General features: G+C 40.9%; 1 protein-coding gene across 4 annotated transcripts in view; it reads left to right on the top strand.

The window, feature by feature from the left end:
- Positions 1 to 25,595, top strand: part of HSD3B7 (hydroxy-delta-5-steroid dehydrogenase, 3 beta- and steroid delta-isomerase 7) — a 91,721-nt gene that overhangs the window by 20,931 nt on the left and 45,195 nt on the right. For 3 of the 4 annotated variants that reach the window (XM_070726797.1, XM_070726795.1, XM_070726796.1), the window contains one exon: positions 24,041 to 24,205. In XM_070726797.1, the coding sequence (XP_070582898.1) occupies positions 24,046 to 24,205 (160 nt within the window). In that variant the 5' untranslated portion in view covers positions 24,041 to 24,045. Of the gene's footprint in view, positions 1 to 13,533; positions 13,740 to 24,040; positions 24,206 to 25,595 lie in introns of those variants that run through there. The other variant, XM_070726798.1, reaches the window with a different exon arrangement.

Here is a 25,595-nt window from a genome sequence, read left to right as displayed (position 1 = left end):
AAACTTAATATTAACCGCTCCAATCTTGACTATAAAAAATATGACTTCAGTAACCGAGTTGTCAAAGCATGGAACTCATTACCGGACTCCATAGTGTCATCCCCAAACCCCCAACACTTTGCCCTTAGATTATCCACGGTTGACCTATCCAGATTCCTAAGAGGTCAGTAAGGGACGAGTACAAGTGCACTAGAGAGCCTTCCGTCCCCTGTCCTATTGCTCTCCTATATCTCCTATACCTTTCTTCTATTCCTATATCTCTTCTTCTATTCTTTCATTGATGTTTTATTCCTATATCTTCTCTTCTATTCTTTCTTAGATATATTTTATTATGAGTGTATCCTCTATAACCTTCATTATGTATTTTACTATGTGTATACCCACTAAAACCCCTATTGTGTAATGGACGAAATAAATAAATAAATAAATAAAAATAAATAAATATTCTTTGCTGACCATGTTTTCCACATACCCATGTTTGATGTTGATCAATTATAGTATGCCCAGGTATTTATAGGTGTCTGGCTAATGACATTTTATGGCTTGACCATGAGGCATGTTTATGCTTATGCTTCCAGTGATTTTACCCTTCAATGCTACTGTGGCATATTTGTCCAAATCAAACTCCAGGCTGATATCACTGGTAAAGATTCTGACAGTGTTGGTCAGAGAGTGAATTCCAGTTTCAATTTTTCCATACAGCTTTAGGTCATCCATGTACAGCAGATATTAGATTTCTTGGATGTTTGATAGCCAAGGTTTGTTTTCTGCAAGATTGTTGACAATGGCATGGAAACATCATGGCAATGATGAAAAGTAATGGTGACAAGAGTCTCCTTGGAAAATTCCTCTTTTGATGTTGGCAAATTCATAGTTTTCATTTCCAACAAACAGTTCAGTTCTCCAGAGCTTCATCATGTTTTCAAAGAAAGTGCCAATGTTTTCCTAATGGTGTCTAGGCACTTGATGATCCAATTGTGTGGGAGTGAGTCAAAAGCTTTTTTTATAGTCAATCCACATTGATATTTATAATTTATTTATACATACACACACACATCACCACCACCACCTCTACCACCACCATCATCATTATTATTATCATTTTCATGGATCAGAACTTCAAGCATTAAACATTTTGCTTAATTTTAAAAAAAATCACTTCTTTTCAAACAAGTTGTTCTTGTTTCTGCAATTTGTGAAAAGTTGTTAAAATATTTGAAGCCAGGTCAGATTGTCGGATTAGAAGAAAGGGATAACTAAAAATCCCTTCCTTCTGCATATTTAATCTGTTTTTTAAAAAATACCTTCATGATTTATACATCTTGATTTCTATGATAAATGTGCCTCCAGCTTTAGTGGGTGCCTACTGGATTTGATTGAGGTGAAGCAGGGTAATTTGAATTCAATTTTCAGAAGTAGGATGGGCCAAGATGAATTTACTCTGCTCGAGTCCTCAGTGTGATATAGGCCTTGGCATGTTTTTCAGTTCTTTTGAGCACTAAAAAAAGAAAAGATGAGTTATAATTATAATTAATGGCTGATCTCTGTAAATCTAGGGGCGGGGGGAAAGAATGTAGGTCGAAGAGTTTTGCTTTTTGTGATTTACAGATCCATCTCTACATCAAATGATTAAATTAACCAGACAGGCTTGCTTATTCATGTTTTGCCTCCTTATGCAAAAAGTGTTTTTATTACACCATAAAGACATGCTTACAACATTATATACGTTTTTTAATTGTGCATCTTAAGTACAATTTTGAAAAAAAGAAAATAATAGCCTAAAGCTGGTTGGTAATGGGGAAGAGGAATTGTCTTCTGCCCCCAATCCCAGAACAAATAAGGCTGAGCAAAGCAAGGATTAGCTAGGTCTAGAATAGAGCTGGAAAGGATCTTGGAGGTCTTTTAGTCCAGCCCTCTGCTCAAGCAGGAGATCCCCATCCCAGGACAATTTCGGACAAGTGGTGGTCCAGTCTCTTCTTAAAAACTTCCATGATAAAATTCCCACATTTCCTCCTACCTAAAACCACAGGGCTGCCTTGCTGCAACTGTGCTTCAGCTAAATCTCTCTCGGACAGCTGCTCAGCGCACTGACCAACTCCCCTCCAGATGTGTCTAGAAGTGATTCATCTTCCTCCAAGCAAACATCTGGAGAGGTATCTGGGGAAGCGTCCAGGGGACTCATCACACCAGAAATCTGTGAATGGGGTTTGACGATCATTAACTCACAGGGAAAAATGTCGGTGTAACCACAGGTTGCTCAATTAATCAACTTGTATTGCTGCCTTCTCCTTGTTGACATAACGCCCTATTGTTTTGCAGAAAAATGCAAGACGTAAAATACAGACCTATCTATTCCTGTAAGGCTCGTATTTAAATGCCTGTCAATGCCCATAAGTTTCATTTTCCCTTTCTGTTTGAATTATGTTGGCAAACATTGGTTATCAGATGGGTCTACCTCTCCCATGCCTTTGAAGAATGCTGGACTTTAGTTTCCATCATACCTGGTCAGTACACTTTTTATTTTTGCCGTTAACAAAAACAAAAAATTGGTATAAGGATGTTTTTTTTAAGCCCAACTGAGAGCTTCGCTTTCCTTTTTCACAAATTGAAAATAGGTTTGCCATCTCACATGCTTTGGGAGTTTGAAACCATGGTTACTCTAAAATAAATACACATGTATCCACTTTTCATTGTGATTGCAGATGATCCATGAAATTACACCCATTTGTTTAGTGACTGTTTGAATCAATCCGTGTACTTAAGACTGTCACAGAATCTCAAGATCCAGTAATTGGAATTTGGAGACTCAACAACCTGCATGCATATCCAGTGTTTGCAACACCCCAGGACCATGTGACCATCATTTGTGACCTTCCTAGCTAGCTTCTAACGCAGTGTCAATGGGGGAAGCTGAATTTGCCTAACAGCCGCAAAAAGCTCATAAAATCAGGTGTGACTCACTTAACAGCACTTGGTTCCAATTCTAGTCATAAATTGAGGATCCACTAATTTTTTAGTGCTGGGAAGCAATGGCTAAATAATGGAAACTTTTCTGATTGAAGGTCAAATAATTATCATTTCAGATGATACTATAAACCCATGATGGCGAACCTATGGCATGCATGCGACAGGTGGCACACGGAGCCATATCTGAGGGCACGTGAGGTGTTGCCCTATGTCAGCTCCAGTCAGTGAAGACCTACCAAAATTTTTACTACTACATTGTAGGCGTGGCTTATGCATTTTGTTTCAACATCTTTCAGTGCAAATTGTGCGTTCTGGGGTGGAGCTCCATTTTCACTACCCCACTGTGCCCCCCCCCCGTCCGGGCAGTAGCCTATCCCTGGCTCCAGTGCACAAATGCGCACTGTCCAACTTATTATTATTATTATTATTATTATTATTATTATTATTATCATCATCATCATCATCATCATCATCATCATTATTATTATTTATTAGATTTGTATGCCATCCCTCTCCGTAGACTCGGGGCGGCTTACAGCAATGATAAAAGCAATATATAATGACATATCTAATAGTTAGACTCTAAAATAACAATAATACATTTAAAAAGTCTAAAAAACAAGAAACCCCAATATATAAAAACCATACATACAGTCATATCATACACAGAAAACTACATAGGCAGGGGGAGATGTTTCAGTTCCCCCATGCTTGACAACAGAGGTGGGTTTTAAGGAGTTTACGAAAGGCAAGGAGAGTGGGGGCAATTCTGATCTCTGGAGAGAGCTGATTCCAGAGGGTCGGAGCCGCCACAGAGAAGGCTCTTCCTCTGGGTCCCACCAAATGACATTGTTTAGTTGACGGGACCCGGAGGAGACCAACTCTGTGGGACCTAACCAGTCGCTGGGATTCGTGCGGCAGAAGGCAGTCTCGTAGATACCCTGGTCCGGTACTATGAAGAGCTTTATAGGTGATGACCAACACTTTGAATTGTGACCGGAAACTGATCGGCAACCAATGCAGACTGCGGAGTGTTGGAGTAACATGGGCATATTTAGGAAAGCCCATGATTGCTCTCGCAGCTGCATTCTGCACGATCTGAAGTTTCCGAACACTCTTCAAAGGTAGCCCCATGTAGAGAGTGTTACAGTAGTCGAGCCTCGAGGTGATGAGGGCATGAGTGACTGTGAGCAGTGACTCCGGTCCAAATAGGGCCACAACTAGTGCACCAGGCGAACCTGGGCAAACACCCCCCTCGCCACAGCTGAAAGATGTTTCTCTAATGTGAGTTGTGGATCAAGGAGGACACCCAAGTTGCGGACCCTCTCCGAGGGGGTCAATAATCCCCCCCCCAGGGTGATGGACGGACAGATGGAATTGTCCTTGGGAGGCAAAACCCACAGCCCCTCCGTCTTATCAGAGTTGAGTTTGAGTCTGTTGACACCCATCCAGGCCCCAATAGCCTCCAGACACTGGCACATCACTTCCACTGCTTTGTTGAATGGACATGGGGTGGAGATGTAAAGCTGGGTATCATCGGCATACTGATGATACCTCACCCCATGCCCTTGGATGATCTCACCCAGCGGTTTCATGTAGATATTAAATAGCAGGGGGGAGAGGACCGACCCCTGAGGCACCCCACAAGGGAGAGACCTAGAGGTCGTGCATGCGCACTGTAAGTTTGCCATTAGTTTTCTGTATTGTGTCATGCCTTTATTAAGAGGTTGTTTTGTTTCTCCAATGTACAGACTTACTTCATTGTACTGCTTATACATAAACTAAATGATTATCTACTAGGACTCCAAAAATCCCTCTCAGTTGTTACTCCTATTGAGTTAAATACCACCAATTCTATACAAGCATTTGGTTTTTCTTGCCTAAGTGTACGACATTACTTTACATTGAATTTCATCTTGTTAGATATTAGGTTTAAACAGAGATGCTTTTTATATCAACATAATCAATCATATCACTTTGAAAGAATAATTAAAACCCAAACACTGTTTAATGATGAGCAAAAGTAATTTGGTTGAAAACACTCATTAATCAGGATGAAAAATTGCTAGGAATTTTGGGTAGAAAAAAAATCTATCCTTGTTTGCCAACATTCAGATGAGGTCTTGTATTTCAAAATCTCTTTATCAACAAAATAATCCTCTGGACAATTGTGCATCAGAATAAATGAATTTTTAAAAAAGAAGAAATGATGACAGCAGTTTGAACAGAAAGTTAAAATTTCTTCCTTTTCTGATATTTACTGGAGGGAGGAATTAGACAGAAAAGGAACAGTTGCTTTTGCCAAAATAAATAAATAAAATTTGAGGAAATAAATTGATGGAAATAAAATTTCCATCATCTAAATAAAGAATATTTCTCGCTTTCTTCCTTTAAAAACAAAACAAAACCATCCTTCTAAGCTGAACAGGGTGATGTAAAAAAAAATGCATACATTATTATCCCCTGCACTAGAAGAATTGCATCCCTATACAGATAACGTTTCTTCAAAAATAAGACCGTGAAATAAGCGCTTGGCCTTATTGCCATGCGCTCAAAAGTCCAATTGGGCTTATTATCAGGGGATGTCTTATTTTGGGGGAAAACAGGGTAGTTCTCGATTTATGACCACAAAGGAGTAAGGCAATTGTTAAATTCCTTGTGCCTTATTTTACAAACTGTCTTGACACCATTGTTAAGTGAATCATGCAGTCATTAAATGAATCTGGCCTCTCCCAATGACTTTGTTTGTCAAAAGTCATCTGGGAAATGATGATTACATGACTCCAGGATGCTGCAACTCTCAAAAATACATGTCTGTCCAGGTACCCAAATTTAGGTCAAATAATTACGAGGATGCCCCAATGCTCATGTGAAAACTGGTCATAAGTCACTTTTTTCCAATACTGTTGTAACTTTAAAAAAAATATATTATCTATTATATTCATACATAGATCTTGAAATATATCAATAATATACATATATACTTTTTTCTCCATCATTCTAAAATCAACATATTTATTACTTCTATCCAGCAGTCTGTTATTCTTCATTTCTTCAAACTCCCCTCCCTCTTCTTTTCTTCCCCTTCCTACTCCCCTCCACTCTTTCTCTTCTCCCTCTAGAAGTCCAATTAATTAATAAATAGTAAATAAATAAATTCTACCTTTCTATTTCCTCTTCCTCCTTCTTTATCTTTCCCTGAGTGGTTCTTGTTTTAATTCATCTCTTATTTAGCAGACACTTTATCCCCACATATTACCAATATTTCTTCTAAATCTATTACAGTGTTCCCTCGATATTCGCGGGTTCAAACTTCGCAAATATCCTATACCACGGTTTTTCAAAAAATATTAATTAAAAAATACTTCGCAGTTTTTTTCCTATACCATGGTTTTTCCCATCTGATGACGTCATACATCATTGCCAAACTAATAATTTTTGCAAATAAATAACAAAAAAAATAATTATTGTTAATAAATAATTATGTTTATAAATATAAGGATCACTAAATGCCTTATTCAGTGGTGAATACCAGTAATAATTGTGAGTAAATGGTTGTTAAGGGAATGGGAAATGGTGATTTAGTGGGTTAAAGTGTTAAGGGAAGGCTTGTGATACTGTCCATAGCCAAAAATGGTGTATTTACTTCCGCATCTCTACTTAGCGGAAATTTGACTTTCGCGGGCGGTCTCGGAACGCATCCCCTGCGGAAATCGAGGGAACACTGTATTGTTAATCATGTATCTGCGTACAGTTCTTTATTTTAGATATATGCTACTCCTCTAGTGCTGCCTCCTCAAAACCTAGTTTTATCATCTGGGTCTCCCATAATTCATTCTCAATTTTTCCTTTTTTTGTAATTCTTCTAATTCAACGTTTATGCGTATTCATTCTCTATCCAATACCATTAAACAAGTGGGTGTAAGACAAGGACCATCCATAGTGCCATATGCCATAAAGTAGTTTTTTGGTTTCCTCTTCTCCTCAAAATCATCTTATGGAAAGTGATCCAAAAAATGAGAATCTTACTGGAGTGGGCAACCATAATAAATTTAATAAATAACCCCAAGAGGAAGAAAACTTGTTAGATTAGACTTTTAGACTTGTTAGTTAATTTTATAATTGTATTTAGGATATCTTATTGTTTTTTATATGTTGTAATCAGTGATGGACTACCAAATTTTTTACTACCACATGGTGGGCGTGGATTATGCATTTTGTTTCAACATCTTTCAGTGCTAATTGGGTGCTCTGGGGTGGAGCTCCAAATTTTGCTACCGGAACTGCGTTCCTGACCGTTCCCGTAGGAGCCCATCACTGTTGCCCTGAGTCATTGGAGAGGGGTGGCATATAAACCCAATAAGCAAACAAACAAATAAACAAACAAACAAACTATATGATCAAACAATGATATGAACAAATAGCAATACTTAGAGATATACACCACTTCACAAAGCTTCAGGCCCTCTTGAAATAGTTTACAGAGTCAGAATATTGCCCCACACAATTAGGGTCTTCATTTTATTGACCTCAGAAGGATGGAAGGTTGTGTCAACCTTGAGCCGTTGAGAATCGAACTGCTGAACTGATGGCAGTCAGTAGAAGTAGTCTGCAGTACTGCATTGCAACCACTGCGCCACCATGGTTCTTATGGTGGTGATCTATTTTAAAAGTAATTAAGGATCGTACTAAGGTACTCGAGAAGGAAGGACAATAAAAAAAATTAAATATTCAATAAATAGTGCATACATTTACTGGATTAGATTAGATTAGATTTATTAGATTTGTATGCTGCCCCTCTCCAGAGACTTGGAGCAGCTCACAACAGCACAACACAGTACAAATCCAATGATAAAAAAAAAAAAAGTTAAAACCCTTAATTTAAAAAACAGTCATACATCCCAGACAAACCATACATAAAACGGAACAGCCCAGGGGAATCAATTTCCCCATGCCTGACGGCAAAGGTGGGTTTAAAGGAGTTTGCGAAAGGCAAGCAGGGTGGAGGCAGTCCTGATCTCTGGGAGGAGTTGAATCTAGAGGGTTGGGGCTGCCACAGAGAAGGCTCTTCCCCTGGGTCCCACCAGACAACATTGTTTCGTCGACGGGACCCGGAGAAGGCCGACTCTGTGGGATCTAATCAGTCGCTGGGATTCATACTGCCCCCACTATATGTTCGTGTTCTCCTCCCCCTTAGGGGCAGCAGCCCGTTATTGGCTACACATGAGACTAATATTTCCACTGATGGTGTTTGCAGGATTGGATTGAATCTAGGTTTCCCCAATAATTTTTGCAGGATTTCTGTTGGATCATGATTCTTCCTAGAAATGGAAGTTAGCTATTGACTAAGCTTTTGAATAATATGTGGAAGGATAAACTATTCCGAAATGGATTTGCCAGCAGAGTCATCCAGATAGCGAAAAAATTCTCTTCCAACTTCATGAGCAACCAAGTCCACGTGCTTGATTACTTGACAGTACATGATAGAAATATATCTGACAAATTCCAAATCATAAAAACAAAAATAAAGCCCATCCCAATCTAATCTGTCAAAATCAGAAGCCAGATAAATCATTCCCCTCCGTTTCCTGGGAAATGTAACCATAGCTGTTTTTGTAAACTGCCCTGCTGCTGTTTCCTCTATTTTTCCAACATTCTGACATGGGTGTCAAATTGGCAGGATTCTGATCCATGGTGTAAACAGGAGAGTTGGCAGATATATAGCAATAACAAATGGAAGAAAATTTGAGAAAATGGGATGTGGTTTCTGGTTAACTGTACCAGAAATTCCAATGAAATCAGATTGTGTTTTAATCAGATGGTACTTTGTAATATAGATGCTTACCTGGTTTATTTTATAGTTAGCTGGCATGGTGTATTGTCTTCATTCCTGCTTATGCACAGGTTGCCAACTCCTGCCTTCCAAATATTTAAAATACAAGAGGATAAAATATTTAAGACAGTGGTTGTGAGAGTCCTCGGAGAGGGGCGGCATACAAATCTAATAAATTATGATGATGATGATGATGATGATGATGATTATTATTATTATTATTATAAAATCACTTCCCAGGAAATGGAAATTGATGTCACCTGAATTTATCACGGAGAAGTAGTTATTTAAAAGGCTTAAGAGCAACTCTGGTCTAGTGCAGTGATAGCTAATCTTTTTGTTGTCGCACACCGAAAGAGCGTGCCCTGACCCATACCCATAATGCAATGTATGTGCAACCCTCCTGTCCACCTTGTTACCCGTGCATACATGTGCACCTACACCCCCACACCTCTCACTCCCACACGCATGCATGAGACCTGCAAATCAGCTGGCTGGTGGGAGACATGCACGCATGCGAAGTGGAGCTGAGCTCATGTGCCATAAGAGGGGGGCCTGCATGCTACCCTTAACACACATGCCATAGCTTTGCCATTACATGAGGCACCTGGCTATAAATTAGGAGATGTGAGTTCTAGTCCTATCTATTACATGAAAGCCAGCAGGGTGATGTTGGATTTGTACGACCCTCACTCAGCCCTGCCAACCGCAGAGGTTTGTTGTGATGGGAAAATAGAAGGAGGGTGGAGTATTAATATGTTCACTGCTTTGAGTTAGAAACATAGAAACATAGAAACATAGAAGACTGACGGCAGAAAAAGACCTCTTGGTCCATCTAGTCTGCCCTTTTACTATTTCCTGTATTTTATCTTAGGATGGATATATGTTTATCCCAGGCATGTTTAAATTCAGTTACTGTGGATTTCCCAACCACGTCTGCTGGAAGTTTGTTCCAAGGATCTACTACTCTTTCAGTAAAATAATATTTTCTCATGTTGCCTTTGATCTTTCCCCCAACTAGCTTCATTAAAGTTATTTTTTAAAAATAATAAAGGTAGATAAAAATAAAAAAAATATTATTTCATAGAAATTGGTGGGTAAAAAAATGGCTGGAGTATTTTATAACACCAAATCTGATTTTCTTCCTTTAAAAAAAAAGGCTGATTTATTTACTATTTTATTTTACTTTATTTTTTTGGCATGTAGTTTACAGCACGTAAACTGGTTGTGCAATTTTTGCAGAGTAAACTATTGTAATGTCTTGTAAACTATTCAGGAATGTGGAAGAAAATGCTGAGGAACTGCAAATGTTATTAAAACTCCAAAATTTATTTTGAAAGATGCATCAGGGCTTTTTGAAACCTGGACCGCATTAGCTTTCCCCTTCTGTTCCTCTAAACAGGTTGAGAAATTGTCTGATTCTAAGATAGGAAATAAGACTTCTCCATCTCAAGGGAGCTCAGACGAGGAATAACCCAGACAAGGAGAACTTTCAGCCCATGTTTATTTGATTTGTCCCCCTTCAACTCCTAAATGAGAACTGAAGACAGCTTAATCTCTCATTAATCTCACACTACTAACCAGAGCACACAAAACTTTCATCAGACCAATCTTTGAATACAGCTCATCTGTCTGGAACCCACACCACATTTCAGACATAAACACTCTAGAAAATGTCCAGAGATACTTTACCAGAAGAGCCCTCCACTCCTCCACTCACAACAGAATACCCTACGCAACTAGACTCACAATCCTAGGTTTAGAAAGCTTAGAACTACGTCGTCTTAAACCCGACCTAAGCATAGCCGTTAAAATCATCTGCTACAACGTCCTTCCTGTCAACGACTACTTCAGCTTCAACCACAACAACACACGAACACACAACAGACACAAACTTAAAGTAAACCAGTCTAAACTCGACTGCAGAAAATATGACTTTAATAACCGAGTAGTTAATGCATGAAACTCACTACCAGACTCTGTAATATCATCACCTAACCCTCAAAACTTTACCCTTAGACTATCTACTTTTGACCTCTCCCGATTCCTAAGAAGTCAGTAAAGGACGTGTATAAGTGCACCAGCATGCCTTCTGTTTCCTGTCCTCTTACTAGCATCATGTATGTAAACATTGTTATATCTTTGTATACTACCAATTCAGACTTGACAAAATAAATAAAATAAAATAAACAGTCTCCTAGTGTCTAGCCTTATGCCTTTAGTCATTACACCACACTGGCTCTCATGAAGCTTATAGATAATCCTCAACTTGCAACAGATCATTTAATGGCTATTTGAAGTTACAACGGCCATGAAAAAAAATGACTTATTTTTTTACGGTTACAACCGCTGTCGCATCGACATAGTCACATGATTAAAATTCAAATGCAAAATGGTCGCATGATCAAAATTCAGGTGCAATTCATAGTGTCATCGTAGTATCATCACCTAACCCCCTAAACTTTACCCTTAGATTATCTATTGTTGACCTCTCCCGATTTCTAAAAGGTCAGTAAGGGGCGTGCATAGGTCCACCAGCGGGCCTTCTGCCCCCTGTCCTAATGTTTCTCTTTTACTAGTAGCATGTATATAAATATTATATCTTTGTATACCACCAACACGTACTTGACAAAACAAACAAATAAATAAAATAATTTGCATACGGGCTGTATAGGTAGTCCAAGGAGAAATTTCCTGACAATCAAGAACCATCCTCCAGAAATTGTGGGTGGTCCATCGCTGGAGGATTTTAAGAAAAGATTGGACAGCCATTTGTCTGAAACGGTAGAGGGCTTCCTGCCTGAGCAGACGTTTGGCCTAGAAAACCTCCCATATCCCTTCCAACTCTGCAATACTGTTATCCTGTTATTCTGTAGTCTTTGACGTACGAGCACAATTGAGCCAAGGGTGGTGACTTCTAACTTACCTCACTGCCAGTTCATATCTTCCTGTGCCACGAAGTGCTGAAAATTCTGCTTCTGTGCATGCGCAGATGCAAAAAACAAGATGGCAGCCCCTAAGGCGCCACTGAGAGAGGCGGTGTGTGGGCGTGGCCAATCGGCCATCATTCCTGGTTTGGCGAGTGGGGGGGAAATTTCCGCTATTGGTTCTAAAGAGCCAGTCCAAACCAGGAGGCACCCACCTCTGAATTGAGCCGAAAATTTCTGTCACTAAGTGAGACAGTTGTTCAATGAGTCTTGCCCCACTTTATGACCTTTTTTGCCATGATTGTTAAGTGAATTGCTGCAGTTGTTAAAGCTACTCATACAGTTGTCATGCAATGGTCATAAAAACGAGTCTTTAGCCAACTCTCTGAATTTTGATCACTGGCGATGCAATTGGTGTGTGTGTGTGTGTGTGTGAAAAATCAACATGTCACTCTTTCAGTGAAATTATATCTTCAGATGGTCACTTAATGAACAGAAATAGTGATTTCTGACAGTCTCAAAATGGGTGGAGAGTGTGGTCAGGCGGTAGGGAGAGCAAGTAGACTGCTTGGCTGCATAGCTAGAGGTATAACAAGCAGCAAGAGAGAGATTGTGACCCCGCTATATAGAGCGCTGGTGACACCACATTTGGAATACTGTGTCCAGTTCTGGAGACCTCCCCTACAAAAAGATATTGATAAAATTGAACAGGTCCAAAGACGGGCTACAAAAATAGTGGAAGGTCTTAAGCATAAAACTTATCAGGAAAGACTTCATGAACTCAATCTGTACAGTCTGGAGGACAGAAGGGAAAGGGGGGACATGATCGAAACATTTAAATATGTTAAAGGGTTAAATAAGGTTCAGGAGAGAAGTGTTTTTAAAAGGGATGTGAACACAAGAACAAGGTGGCACAATCTGAGGTTAGTAGGGGAAAAGATCAGAAGCAACGTGAGAAAATATTATTTTACTGAAAGAGTAGTAGATGCTTGGAACAAACCTCCAACAGACCTGGTTGGTAAATCCACAGTCACTGAATTTAAACATGCCTGGGATAAACATATATCCATCCGAAGATAAAATACAGGAAATAGTATAAGGGCAGATTGGATGGACCATGAGGTCTTTTTCTGCCATCAATCTTCTATGTTTCTATGTTTCTATTAAATTGAGGACTACCTGTAAAGAAAATCCACAATTGTTTCTTAATCACTAACACTGCATGACGTGGCACCTTCCAAGTACAGATAGTGTTGGACTTACAACAGTTTGTTTAGTGACCGTTCAAAGCTACAATGGTGCAGAAAAATGTGATTTATGGACGTTTTTCATAGTTACAGCCTCAGCTGCATCGCCATAGCCAACGTGATCAAAATTCAGATGCTTGGCCACTGGTTCATTATTTATGACCATTGCTGTGTCCCAAGGCCTTCTGACCAGCAAAGTCAAAGGGGAAATCTGATTCACTTAATGACCGCGTTACTAACTTATCAACTACAGTGATTCACTTAACAACCGTGGCAAGAAAGATTGCAAAATTGGGGCAAAACTCACTTAATGAACGTTTCACTTAGCAACAGGAATGTTGGGCTCAATTGTGGTTGTAAGTAGAGGACCACCTGCATTTTGGACTATATTCTCCATCATTCCTAACCACGGATGGAGCGGGCTAGGGGAAGTTGCCTAAACTTCTGAAGGCCATTGGGTTGCCCATCTTTGAGCGATTCCAGAAATTTTGGGTTGTGATGGGAACTTAGCACGGAGGAAGGAAATGAGCAGTATTACACCTTTCTCATTACAGCATTTCCTTTCTTTCTCGCTTCCTCTTTGCTCTCCTATATGAGAGCTGGTGGTGGGCCTGAGGTTCTGAGCTACGTTTCTGCACCTGGTGATTGAGACTGAAATTCACATCTGCATCTCGCAAAAGTCCTGTCTAAGCGACAACTGCCTCTTTTGTTCTGCTGTCTGATTGTTTGGATTACCAGTATTTTCCCCCATTGAGCTTTTGGCTGGTAAGGCTTTCAAACACTTTATATATACTTCATTGTTTCTACTAATGCACTCATGATAAATCTCGCTTGCATTGTGCATGAACTACAGCGCTTGGGAATGTGTAGAGTTTCTACCTTTCACCTTTGGGAAATATGAACCATAAAGTGGTTTAATTTGAGTAATGTTTTTTAGAATAGAACAGAATTCTTTATTGGCCAAGTGTGATTGGACACACAAGAAATTTGTCTTGGTGCATATGCTCTCAATGTACATAAAAGAAAAATATACATTTGTCAAGAATCATGTGGTACAACACTTAATGATTGTCATAGGGGGTCAAATAAGCAAAGAGGAAACAATATTAATAAAAATCTTAAGGATACAAGCAACAAGTTACAGTCATACAGTCCTAAGCGGGAGTAAAAGGATGGTAGGAATGATGAAAAAAACCTAGTAGAAATAGAAGTGCAGGCTTAGTAAAAAGTTTGACAGTGTTGAAGGAATTATTTGTTTACTAGAGTGATGGCTTCGGGAAAAAACTGTTCTTGTGTCTAGTTGTCTTGGTGTGCAGTGCTCTTTAGTGACGTTTTGAGGGTAGGAGTTGAAACAGTTAATCAAAGCAAAATGCGACATTTGGATCTTTATCAGCTAATTTCAGGGAAGAATAAAATCAAGGACATGTCTAAAAGGATGTTGTTTTTAAGACAGCTGTTAATAACCCCTTCTGCTAACATTTTTGTTTTGTGCTCAGTTCATTGTGTTTTTTAAAAAGTGTGTTTTGAAACAATAATGTGCGGTTGTGAATGAGCATACACAAGCTTTAAATAAATTATATGAGTCACTAAAATAATGGAGGGATTAAACACCATCTAAATAATCTGACATCATTTCTCTTATTATCTAAGTTGTACGTGCCTTGGACTTTCTGAGGCTTTATTTGCCTAGCGTAGCCAAATAAAATAAAAGTCAAGGTTTTTTTGAGTGATTGGTATGTGATAATAAAGACAACATTGTATTGCTTCATGCTTAAAATAAGCAGTTTCTCAAACAGCTCCATCACTGGAGGTTTTCAAGAAGAGTTTGGACAGCCATATGTCCAGAATGGTATAGGGTCTCCTGTTTGGGCAGGGGGTTGGATTAGAAGATTTCCAGAATGCTTGAGTAAAATCTGCTGGATTGTCTGGGACGCTACATATCCTTTTCATAACCCGTTTTCTTGTTACCTTCAGGAAGGAAGCTTTGTGGTATCCAAAGTAGAACATCTATTCTAGATTCAGTCAGTTTTGTTCCATATAACATCAAATTTGTGAACTCTTCTTTCCGTTACGTATTCAAAAAGAAGCAGCACTTTATGTATATGTATATGTGTATGTATATGCATATGTATGTACATATATATAGGTATAGGTTTAGGTATATAGGGCAATAGCAATAGCATTTAGACTTATATACCACTTCATAGTGCTTCCCCAGCCCTCTCTAAGCTGTTTACAGAATCAGCCTATTGGCCCCAACAATCTGGGTCCTCATTTTACCCATCTTGGAAGGATGGAAGGCTGAGTCAACCTTGAGCCGGTGGTGAGATTTGAACTGCTGAACTATAGCTAGCAGTTAGCTGAAGTAGCCTGCAGTGCTGGCTCATATACGTGTATGTGTATGTGTATATAGTTGTGGGCCCCAGCGTCAACGGTGGGGAATGCCGTTCCGGTGACGGCCATGTAGCGCGTAGGCTAGCATGGGTGGCGATGCCAGGCGTGCACACACCGCCGGCGCTTCGCCTGATTTACACCTGCTCTGCCCTGCCATAAGCATTGCCTTCCCCTGCCATTCACCCATTGCTTGCCTCTCACGCCGGCTCCCCCCACCGTGCATACTACCGCCGTTAGCCCCAAGAGCAAGAGGCGAGCGCGGCAAGTGGGCGGGGGGGAAAACGGCGGTGGGCAACGGTGAGCAGACACTTACTTGTTTGTTCATTTCTGTTTTTTAAACGCTTCTGCACGTGTGCAAAAGCAAAACCCCCCCAGAAATCGCACTCACGTGAGATTCAGCTTCTCTGCATATAAGGGGGCGGAAGTGGGGGCACACTCCCGCCCCATTCCAGTAGGGCCGGGAATGGTAGCCCACTCCTGTATTTATATGTATATGTATGGTGCAGATATATATTTAGTATGCATTGTGAATATTATGTTTTTGTTTGGGTAGATATACAATTTCTTTTTAGAACAAGCAAAACAATTTCATTTTTAATGTGAGCCAGTCAGGTCTTTGATCTTGCACTTCGTTAATACAGCGCGAAGGCGCGTAGCGAAGTCATTGGTGGATTCACCTTCAGCTTGCCGCATGTGAGCAAACCGATTTCGGCTGACACGCGCCGGGGTCATTGGCTGGAAATGGTTGGAGAGTTTTATTTGAAGGGTAGACCACGCAGTGGGCTAGAGTTTGAACAAGGCTGTAAACGGCGGAGCCGCAATAGTTGAGGAAAATGGCCCTTTTCTTATGGTCAGATGCATTGTGAAGGTTGCTTGCAGAAAGATCTGAAATTGGGACATGTATGTTGTCCAAGTTTCTCGCTCGTGGTTGAAGAAGTTGGGCACTTGAGCCATTGACGTCTGCATGGTGAGCTAGTAGAGAAAGTTTGCCCACCCCCGTCGACACTGTTAAATCAGTAATACGCTGAGGCTGTTGAAGTTCAAGTTATTTTACCAGAACAGGAACTGTAACATAATACTAACCAACTCCAAAACTCAACTCAGCAACGGTCCAAACGCTGCCCTATTTATAGTCTCTTAAAGCGCGGGTAAAACCAAGACAGCTGTTTAGTTTTGGCTGCGTCTGTCTGCTCAACGCGCGGGAGCCAATTAAATTCGATCTCTCTTTTTAACCTACCAGACATAACAATGACAGTTATCTTATCTTATTGTATCTCATCTCATCTCATCTCTTCTCTTCTCTGTTATCTTATCATCGTATCCATCTTATGGTATATCTCTTCTCTTCTCTTCTCTTCTCTCTTATTGTTACATCTTACATCTTATCTTACTTTACTTCCCTTTCAACCTGTTAATCTATGTTCTGTGTTCTGTATTTAAATTGGCAAGCAGATAACCCAATTAATGAATCAATTAAATCCCTCTGGGGCTGGTATCTGTTCAAATCAGGGAATTTGAACAGATACTGATGTTGCTGATCCATAACTCCGAGTGCTCCTCACCAGAACATTACTACTCTTGTGGAGTTGTTTAAAGTGCTTTGCTAAATGCGACTGTCTCCCTCCCTACAATCCTCCCCCTCCAGTTAGATGATGAGACCCAGTTAAGCAAAGAAATGAAATTGGTGTCTAGACTAAGAGGCATGTTTTTACTTGTGATGCTGAACAGTTCAAAATAGAGAGTAGATGATCCATGATTTATTATTTCAGTGATATTTCCTTGATGCTTTCAACACTGAAAGAGCTTCCAATGTAGGAAATGGGACAATTTGCTTCGGTGCCAACTCACTGTGGCCATTTCACTGAGGCCATTTTGATGGTGCAGCCAACTAGTCAGGAGACAACTTGCTATGGCCGCAGGTCCACTATCCACGGAAATTTTCACGGGGGATAATTCAACAAAATTAATGTTATCCGCCACTGTTTCTTTGGCATTATTTCCTTTCACAAAAGTTATCTCCTGTGGAATTTTCTGTGGCAGGTTGTCCCACAGCAAGTTGACCACGGTGAGTTGTCCTGTGGCGAGTTGGTCATGGCGAGATGACGTGGCAAGTTGGCCACAGTGAATGTCCTAGGCCAGAGTCCCCAATCTTTCAGAGTTGGCAGTCCAAAAGGGGGGAGATACCTTCCGATATGGCTCCACATACCACCTGTGGCACATGTGCCATAGTTTTGCCATCACTGCCATAGTTAATGATCAGGACTTGTCCTCAGGATACTTAAATACTTTTTGTGGCCACAGAGCATGGCCAAGGACTCCCAAGGTCTAACTCAAGTTTAAATCGTAACGTTTTTTCATGATATCATTGCGGGGGGGCCCAGTGGTCTACGGACTACAGCTTCAGAATTAATACATTTTGACATTTTTTGTTATGAAATGTTTTATATGTTTTGCCAAATTTCATTTCCACAGTAGTCATCTGTCCTTGATTTTGGACAAATGACAAATAGTTGAAAAATTGTCGCTCTACTATGTACCGCTTCACCCCATTAATGCTTACACAGAGACAAACAGGGGTAAAAAACTTTGTAAGACCCCAAAGAATCACTGAGAGTTTGTATCAATCTTCTAAATCAATAAATCAAAAGATCAATCCGTCAGAAGTAAACAACAGCTTGTTTTTGTATTTATTTGTCAGCGGTGTCTTAACTAAGAAATATCTGGGCCTGGTATTTCAATTAACTCAGAGCATCCAATAATTGGGAGAAGACTGAGATGTTCCAATTGGCAGCACAGTGGTCTAAAGTTTGCACATTCCTGCCTGCTAAAGTGACCTTTCCATGAAATATTCAGCCCAAACATCTTCCTCTGAACATCCTAGATAGGGATTCTCCAGAAAGCAGCCGGAACCTCATTTTAGAGAAACACCACCCATGTTGATCTGAATACCAGAAATATCAGTGGTTTTTTAAATCCTTTTTTTCACTTAGCTAAAAGGAAACTGTTAGCGGACTGGTTTTTGTGAAGGGGAATCTGATTTTGTGTTTTGTTTACAGCCTGCTTGTGTGAATTTGCTTTCCCCTCCCACCACCTACAGGCTCTTAGCCTCTTCTTTCAGATGGTTACATCTGAAAGGTAACGTCTTGGAGAAGACAGGTATATTTTTAAAGATCTATTTTTCTCTTCTCACTGACTATGGTGACTGGGGGATTCTGGGAGTTGAAGTCCACACATCTCAATATTAATAATAGTAGTAGTAGTAGTAGTAGTAGTAGTAGTAGTAGTAGTAGTAGTAGTATTAGTAATAATAATTATAATAATTATAATAATAATTATTATTTATTAGATTTGTATGCCGCATATAAAACCCTATCATATTTAAAAACCAAACAGCACATACATACCAAACATAAAATATAAAGAGCCTGGGGAAAAGGTGTCTTAACTCCCCCATGCCTGGAGGTATAGGTGGGTCTTGAGTAGTTTATGAAAGATAAGGAGGGTGGGGGCAGTTCTAATCTCCGGGGGGAGTTGATTCCAGAGGGCCAGGGCCGCCACAGAGAAGGCTCTTCCCCTGGGCCCCACCAAACGACATTGTTTAGTTGACGGGACCCAGAGAAGGCCAACTCTGTGGGACCTTATCGGTCGCTGGGATTTGTGTGGTAGCAGGCGGTTCCGGAGATATTCTGGTCCAGTGCCATGTAGGGCTTTAAAGATCATAACCGACACTTTGAATTGTGACCAGAAACTGATCGGCAGCCAATGCAGGCCATGGAGTGTTGTAGAAACGTGGGCGAATCTGGGAAGCCCCACGATGGCTCTCGCGGCCGAGTTCTGCACGATCTGAAGTTTCTGAACACTTTTCAAAGGTAGCCCCATGTAGAGAGCGTTGCAGTAATCGAACCTCGAGGTGATGAGGGCATGAGTGACTGTGAGCAGTGACTCCCTGTCCAAATAGGGCCGCAACTAGCGTACCAGGCGAACCTGGGCAAACGCCCTCCTCGCCACAGCTGAAAGATGGTGTTCCAATGTCAGCTGTGGATCGAGGAGGACGCCCAAGTTGTGAGCCCTCTCTTAACCCACACATCTTAAATTGGCTGCAGTTGAGAAAACGTTGCTGTAGCATCTTGTTTGTGCTATACAACGAAATTTGTTTAGAGGAAATAAGATATCAGACATTAGTACAATTGAGAGAGTCCAGAAATATTTCAGGAGAGTCATTCACTCCTCCACTTGCAAGAAAATACCTTATTCCACTAGACTTGAAATAGACAATTTACAACTACGTCGCCTCCGATCTGATCTAAATGTAGTTCATAAAATCGTATACCAAAATGTCCTTCCTGTTAATGGCTACTTCACCTTCAACCGCAGCAATACACGAGCACGTAATAGATTCAAACTTCACACTCAACCGCAGAAAATACAACTTCAGCAGTAGAGTGATCAATGTCTGGAATGCACTACCTGACTCTATGGTTTCTTCTCCAAACCCCAAAAACTTTAACCTTAGATTGTCTACAGTCGACCTCTCCCCATTTCTAAGAGGTCTACAAGGAGTGTGCATAGCCCACCACTGTGGCTACCATCCCTGCCCTAATGTCCTATTGTCCTCTTTTATCAATAATTTTTACTATCCGTGTTTGACAAATAAATAAAATAAAAATAAATAAATAAAAATAAAGATATTGTGGAGATGTTTTTGGAGCACATCCAACTAGAAAGAAAAAATTCTTCTCTGAAGTTTGTCAGGGTGATAAGAAATAAAAATTAAAGAAAAAAGACAGAACACAGGCAAATTAATCCATACTTCTTCAAAGTCCTCTTCTTTGGTCTTTTAAAACTAAGATATAATTAGTCTTTGATGTTCAATAAGAATTGAGCCCAAAATTTATATTCTTAAGCAAGGCAGTTATTTATTAGATTTGTATGCCGCCCCTCTCCAAAGACTCGGGGCGGCTAACAACAATATAAAAAGACAATATAAACAAATCTAATATTAAAAATAATCTAAAAAACCCCAATTTAAAAAACCACTCATACATACAAGCATACCATGTATAAATTCTATAAGCCTAGGGGGAAGGGAAATTTCAATTCCCCCATGCCTGACGACAGAGGTGGGTTTTAAGGAGCTTGCGAAAGGCAAGGAGGCTGGGGGCAACTCTGATATCTGGGGGGAGCTGGTTTGAGAGGGTCGGGGCCGCCACAGAGAAGGCTCTTCTCCTGGGTCCCGCCAAATGACATTGCTTAGTCAACGGGACCCGGAGAAGGCCGACTCTGTGGGACCTAAACGGTCACTGGGATTCGTGCGGCAGAAGGCGGTCCCGGAGATCTTCTGGTCTGATGCCATGAAGGGTTTTAGAATTCTTTATTGGCCAAGTGTGATTGGACACACAAGGAATTTGTCTGCAGATGCTCTCAGTGTACATGAAAGAAAAGTTACATTTGTCAAGAATCATAAGGTGCATCACTTAATGATTGTCACAGGGTACAAATAAGCAATCAGGAAACAATCAATTAATATAAATCGTAAGGATACAAGCAGTAAAGGGCTACCAAATTTTTTACTACCACACTGTGGCCGTGGCTTATGTAGGATGCCCTGAATTTTATTTCAACAACTTTCAGTGCAAATTGGGTGACCTGGATTGGAGCTCCATTTTTGCTACCCCTGTGTTGCCCCCATCCGCAGCAGCCCACCCCTGGATACAAGCAACAAGTTACAGTCATACAGTCATAAGTGGGAGGAGATGGGCGATAGAACTGATGGGTAGGCTAATAGCAATAGTAATGCAGCCTTAGTGAGTAGTTTGACAGTATTGAGGGAATTATTTGTTTAGCAGAGTGATGGCGTTTGGGAAAAAACTGTTCTTGTGTCAAGTTGCCTTGGTGTGCAGCGCTCTATAGTGTCATTTTGAGAGTAGGAGTTGAAACAGTTTATGTACAAGATGCAAGGGATCAGTAAATATTTTCACCCCCTCTTTTTGACTCAGTATACAGGTCCTCAATGAAAGGCAGGTTGGCAACAATTTTTTTTTCTGCAGTTCTGATTCTCCTCTGAAGTCTGTCTGTCTTGTTGGGTTGCAGAAACAAACCAGACAATTATAGAGGTGCAGATGACAGACTCAATGATTCCTCTGTAGAACTGTATCAGCAGCTCCTTGGGCAGTTTGATAATAATGCCTTGGATTCCAATAGTAATTAGAGAAGCACACACATCCTGCAATTAGGGTTGATTCATTGAGTTCTCAGTTCTCTCTGAGCTTGGTTGGGTTTTTTGCAGATATTTCATTACCCAAACTAGGTAACATCATCAATGCTGGGGTTTGCTCTTAGTTTATGTTTAAGTGGTTTGCCCTGGGATGGTCTTAGATAGTCTTTCATTAGGTTATTTATTGTTAACTTGTTTGGCAGTTTTTTTATTGGATCTCTTTATTTGATTGCCACACGAATCCCAGTGGCCGATTAGGTCCCATAGAATTGGCTTTCTCTGGGTCCTGTCGATGAAATAATGGGGAAGAGCCTTCTCTGTGGCGGCCCCGGCCCTCTGGAACCAACTTCCTCTGGAGATCAGAACTGCCCCCACCCTCCTTGCCTTTCGCAAACTCCTAAAAACCCACCTCTGCCGTCATGCATGGGGAAATTGATTCCCCCTGGCCGTTTCATTTTATGTATGGTTTGTTTGGGATGCACGACTAATTTTTATAATAAGGGTTTTAAACTGGTTTTTTTTTAAACCATTAGATTTGTACTATGTATTGTTGTTGTAAGCCGCTCCAAGTCTCCAGAGAGGGGCGGCATACAAATCTAATAAATGAATGAATGAATGAATGAATAAACAAACAAACAAACAAACAAACAAACAAACAAACAAACAAACAAACAAACAAACAAACAAACAAACAAACAAACAATGTTAATCTTAGTGTTAATCTATGCTCATCTGGGTGCTGATTGCTTCTGGAGAGATGTTTTGGCCTTTTTGTTCCTTTTTTTTGGCTTGTTGGTTGTCTCTTTTGCACAGTCTATAGGTATTATTCATATAGAAACAGAAACATAGAAGACTGACGGCAGAAAAAGACCTCATGGTCCATCTAGTCTGCCCTTATACTATTTCCTGTATTTTATCTTAGGATGGATATATGTTTATCCCAGGCATTTTTAAATTCAGTTACTGTGGATTTACCAACCACGTCTGCTGGAAGTTTGTTCCAAGCATCTACTACACTTTCAGTAAAATAATATTTTCTCACGTTGCTTTTGATCTTTCCCCCAACTAATTTCAGATTGTATCTGTGTACTGATAGCTAGTGCTAGGCTTCTAGAAATTCCTTAGCATTTTGGAACTTGGTTCGCTCGAGGATGGTCACAGTTTCTCCCATTGAAACTATGGGCTAAGAACTGATTCAAACCCATTCCCCCCTCCCTGCTGTAGCCTACATCCAGAAGTTCCAAGACAAACAACTTAGAAAAAATGCTCAACATTTGAGAACTTGGGCAAGTAGGAGAGTTATTGTCCTTCTGGTACACAGCAATGATGCCAACAATCGCTAGGAGCAATTCCATGAAAGGCAGCGATGATCTGTGACTGTTGGTTCACTGCCTTTCTACTTGGAAAATGTCACCTTGGAAAGTCACTGCATTTCGTAGAAATGGTGGGAAATAACAGATGCATTCCAGCGGTTCATTTTATTTTACTCCTACCCCCACCTTTCCGTTTGGATTATTGTCACAGGATCTTTCCTTTTCCCCCACATGTGACAACATATGATTCTTACGATTACTCTTGAGCTCATGTTCTTAATCTCTGCCTAGGGAATCTACTATTCCTGCTTTTGTTGGCTTTTATTTATTTATTTATTTATTTTGTCCAATACACAATGAGGGTTTTAGTGGGTATATATCACATAGTAAAATACATGATGAAGGTTATAGAGGAGATACTCATAGTAAAATATATCTAAGAAATAATAGAAAAGAAGATATAGGAATAGAATATATCAATGAAAGAATAGAAGAAGAGATATAGGAATAGAAGAAAGGTATAGGAGATATAGGAGAGCAATAGGACAGGGGACGGAAGGCACTCTAGTGCACTTGTACTTGCCCCTTACTGGCCACTTAGGAATCTGGATAGGTCAATCGTAGATAATCTAAGGGTAAAGTGTTGGGGGTTTGGGGATGACACTATGGAGTCCGGTAATGAGTTCCACGCTTCGACAACTCGGTTACTGAAGTCATATTTTTTACAGTCAAGTTTGGAGCGGTTAATATTAAGTTTAAATCTGTTGTGTGCTCTTGTGTTGTTGTGGTTGAAGCTGAAGTAGTCGCCGACAGGCAGGACGTTGCAGCATATGATCTTGTGGGAAATACTTAGATCTTGTTTAAGGCGTCTTAGTTCTAAACTTTCTAGGCCCAGGATTGAAAGTCTAGTCTCATAGGGTATTCTATTTTGAGTGGAGGAGTGAAGGGCTCTTCTGGTGAAGTATCTTTGGACATTTTCAAGGGTGTTGATGTCTGAGATGCGATATGGGTTCCAAACAGATGAGCTGTATTCGAGGATGGGTCTGGCAAAAGTTTTGTAAGCTCTGGTAAGTAGTGCCTACTTCCACTCATTCTGACTTCTTGTAGTCCCAATTTAAGTGTGGTCTTCGGTTCTCCCTTTCCAGCACAGATGAGGATGACTAGCAAAAACCAGATCTACCTGGTGACAGGAGGCTGTGGTTTCCTGGGAAAACGTCTGGTTGAAATGCTTCTGGAACAAGAGCCCCAGCTTGCCGAAATACGAGTCTTCGATTTGCACCTGGATCAAAGTATGCACAGCTTGGACAGAGGTGAGTCAGCCCCTTTTTCCCCCCTATGCTAAAGGAAAGTGCAAGAACCTGGTCATTGGTACATGCTCACTGGCATGAAATCATCATGGCGTTTCTGAGATATCTTCCTTTCTCTGAAGGATTGTTCATGTGCATCTCCGACCGAGCCGGAGAGATCATGGAGAAATTATTCTTTCTGAGTTTGGGACCCAAGCTGCACTTATTATTTCTCCATGTTCTTTGTTCAGAGCAATTTGTTTGTTTGTTCAGATGCTAAGACAGTTCTGACCTTTTGTGATCCCATGGACCATAGCACACCACACCTCCCTGCCTTCCACTGTCTTCATTGTATCAATGACACTATTGAATAATCATCAAAATTACAACAACAGAGTTGGAAGCACCTTGGAGTCTTCTAGTCCAGTGGTCCCCAACGTTTTTTCCACCAGGGACCAGTTTCAGCAAGACAATTTTTCTATGGCCCAGTGGGGGCGGAAAGGGGCGTGGTTTATTTATTTATTTATTACTTAGATTTGTATGCCGCCCCTCTCCGAAGACTCGGTTGGGGGCGGGATTAAGCATGGGGGTGCTGGTCCTCCCCGCCCCTCTTTCCCGCCATCGTCCTGTGGCTGGCAGAACCTGCCTCCCAAGCCCTCTTGCCCAGCGGGAGCTAAGCGCTGGAGAGAGGGGGTCAGGCTGGCCCTCCTGCCTCCCCCCAGCCAAAAACGCAAAAGCGCCCCGCGGCAGAAGCCAAAAGAGGCTTGAGCCTCTCGGTCCTTCCCGCCCCTCTGTCCCATCCATCGTCCTGTGGCCGGCAGAACCTTCCTCCCAAGGCCTCTTGCCCGGCGGGAGGCGAAGCGCTGGAGGGAGGGGGTGGTGGCATGAGGGCCGGCAGCTGCTGACTCCACGGACTGGTGCAACATGCCCCGTGGCCCGGTACTGGTCCGCGGCCCGGTGGTTGGGGACCCCTGTTCTAGTCCAATCCTGTTTAGGCAGGAAACCCTACATTACTTCAGACAGATGGTTATCCAACCTCTACTTAAAAAGTTCTAGTGTTGGGGCATTCACAAGCTGTTCCACTGATCAATCGTTCTTAATGTCAGGACATTTATCCTTAGTTCTAAGTTACTTCTCTCCTTATTAAGTTTCCACCCATTGCTTCTTGTTCTACCCTCAGGTGCTTTGGAGAACAGCCTGACTCCTTCTTCTTTGTGGCAACCCTTGAGATACTGGGACACTGCTATCATGTCTTCCCTGGTCCTTCTTTTCATTAAACTAGCCATGCCCAGTTCCTGCAACCATTCTTCATATGTTTTAGCCTCCAGTCTCCTAATCGTCTTTGTCGTTCTTCTCTGCACTTTTTAAAGAGTCTCAACATCCTTTTTGCATTGTGGCAACCAAAACTGAGTGC

The sequence above is a fragment of the Erythrolamprus reginae genome, chromosome Z (genome assembly GCF_031021105.1).
Source record: "Erythrolamprus reginae isolate rEryReg1 chromosome Z, rEryReg1.hap1, whole genome shotgun sequence".
In the NCBI taxonomy this organism is placed as follows: Eukaryota; Metazoa; Chordata; class Lepidosauria; order Squamata; family Dipsadidae; genus Erythrolamprus; species Erythrolamprus reginae.
The sequence above is the reverse complement of the archived record's forward strand: the minus strand, read 5'-3'. Positions and strand labels throughout refer to the sequence as shown.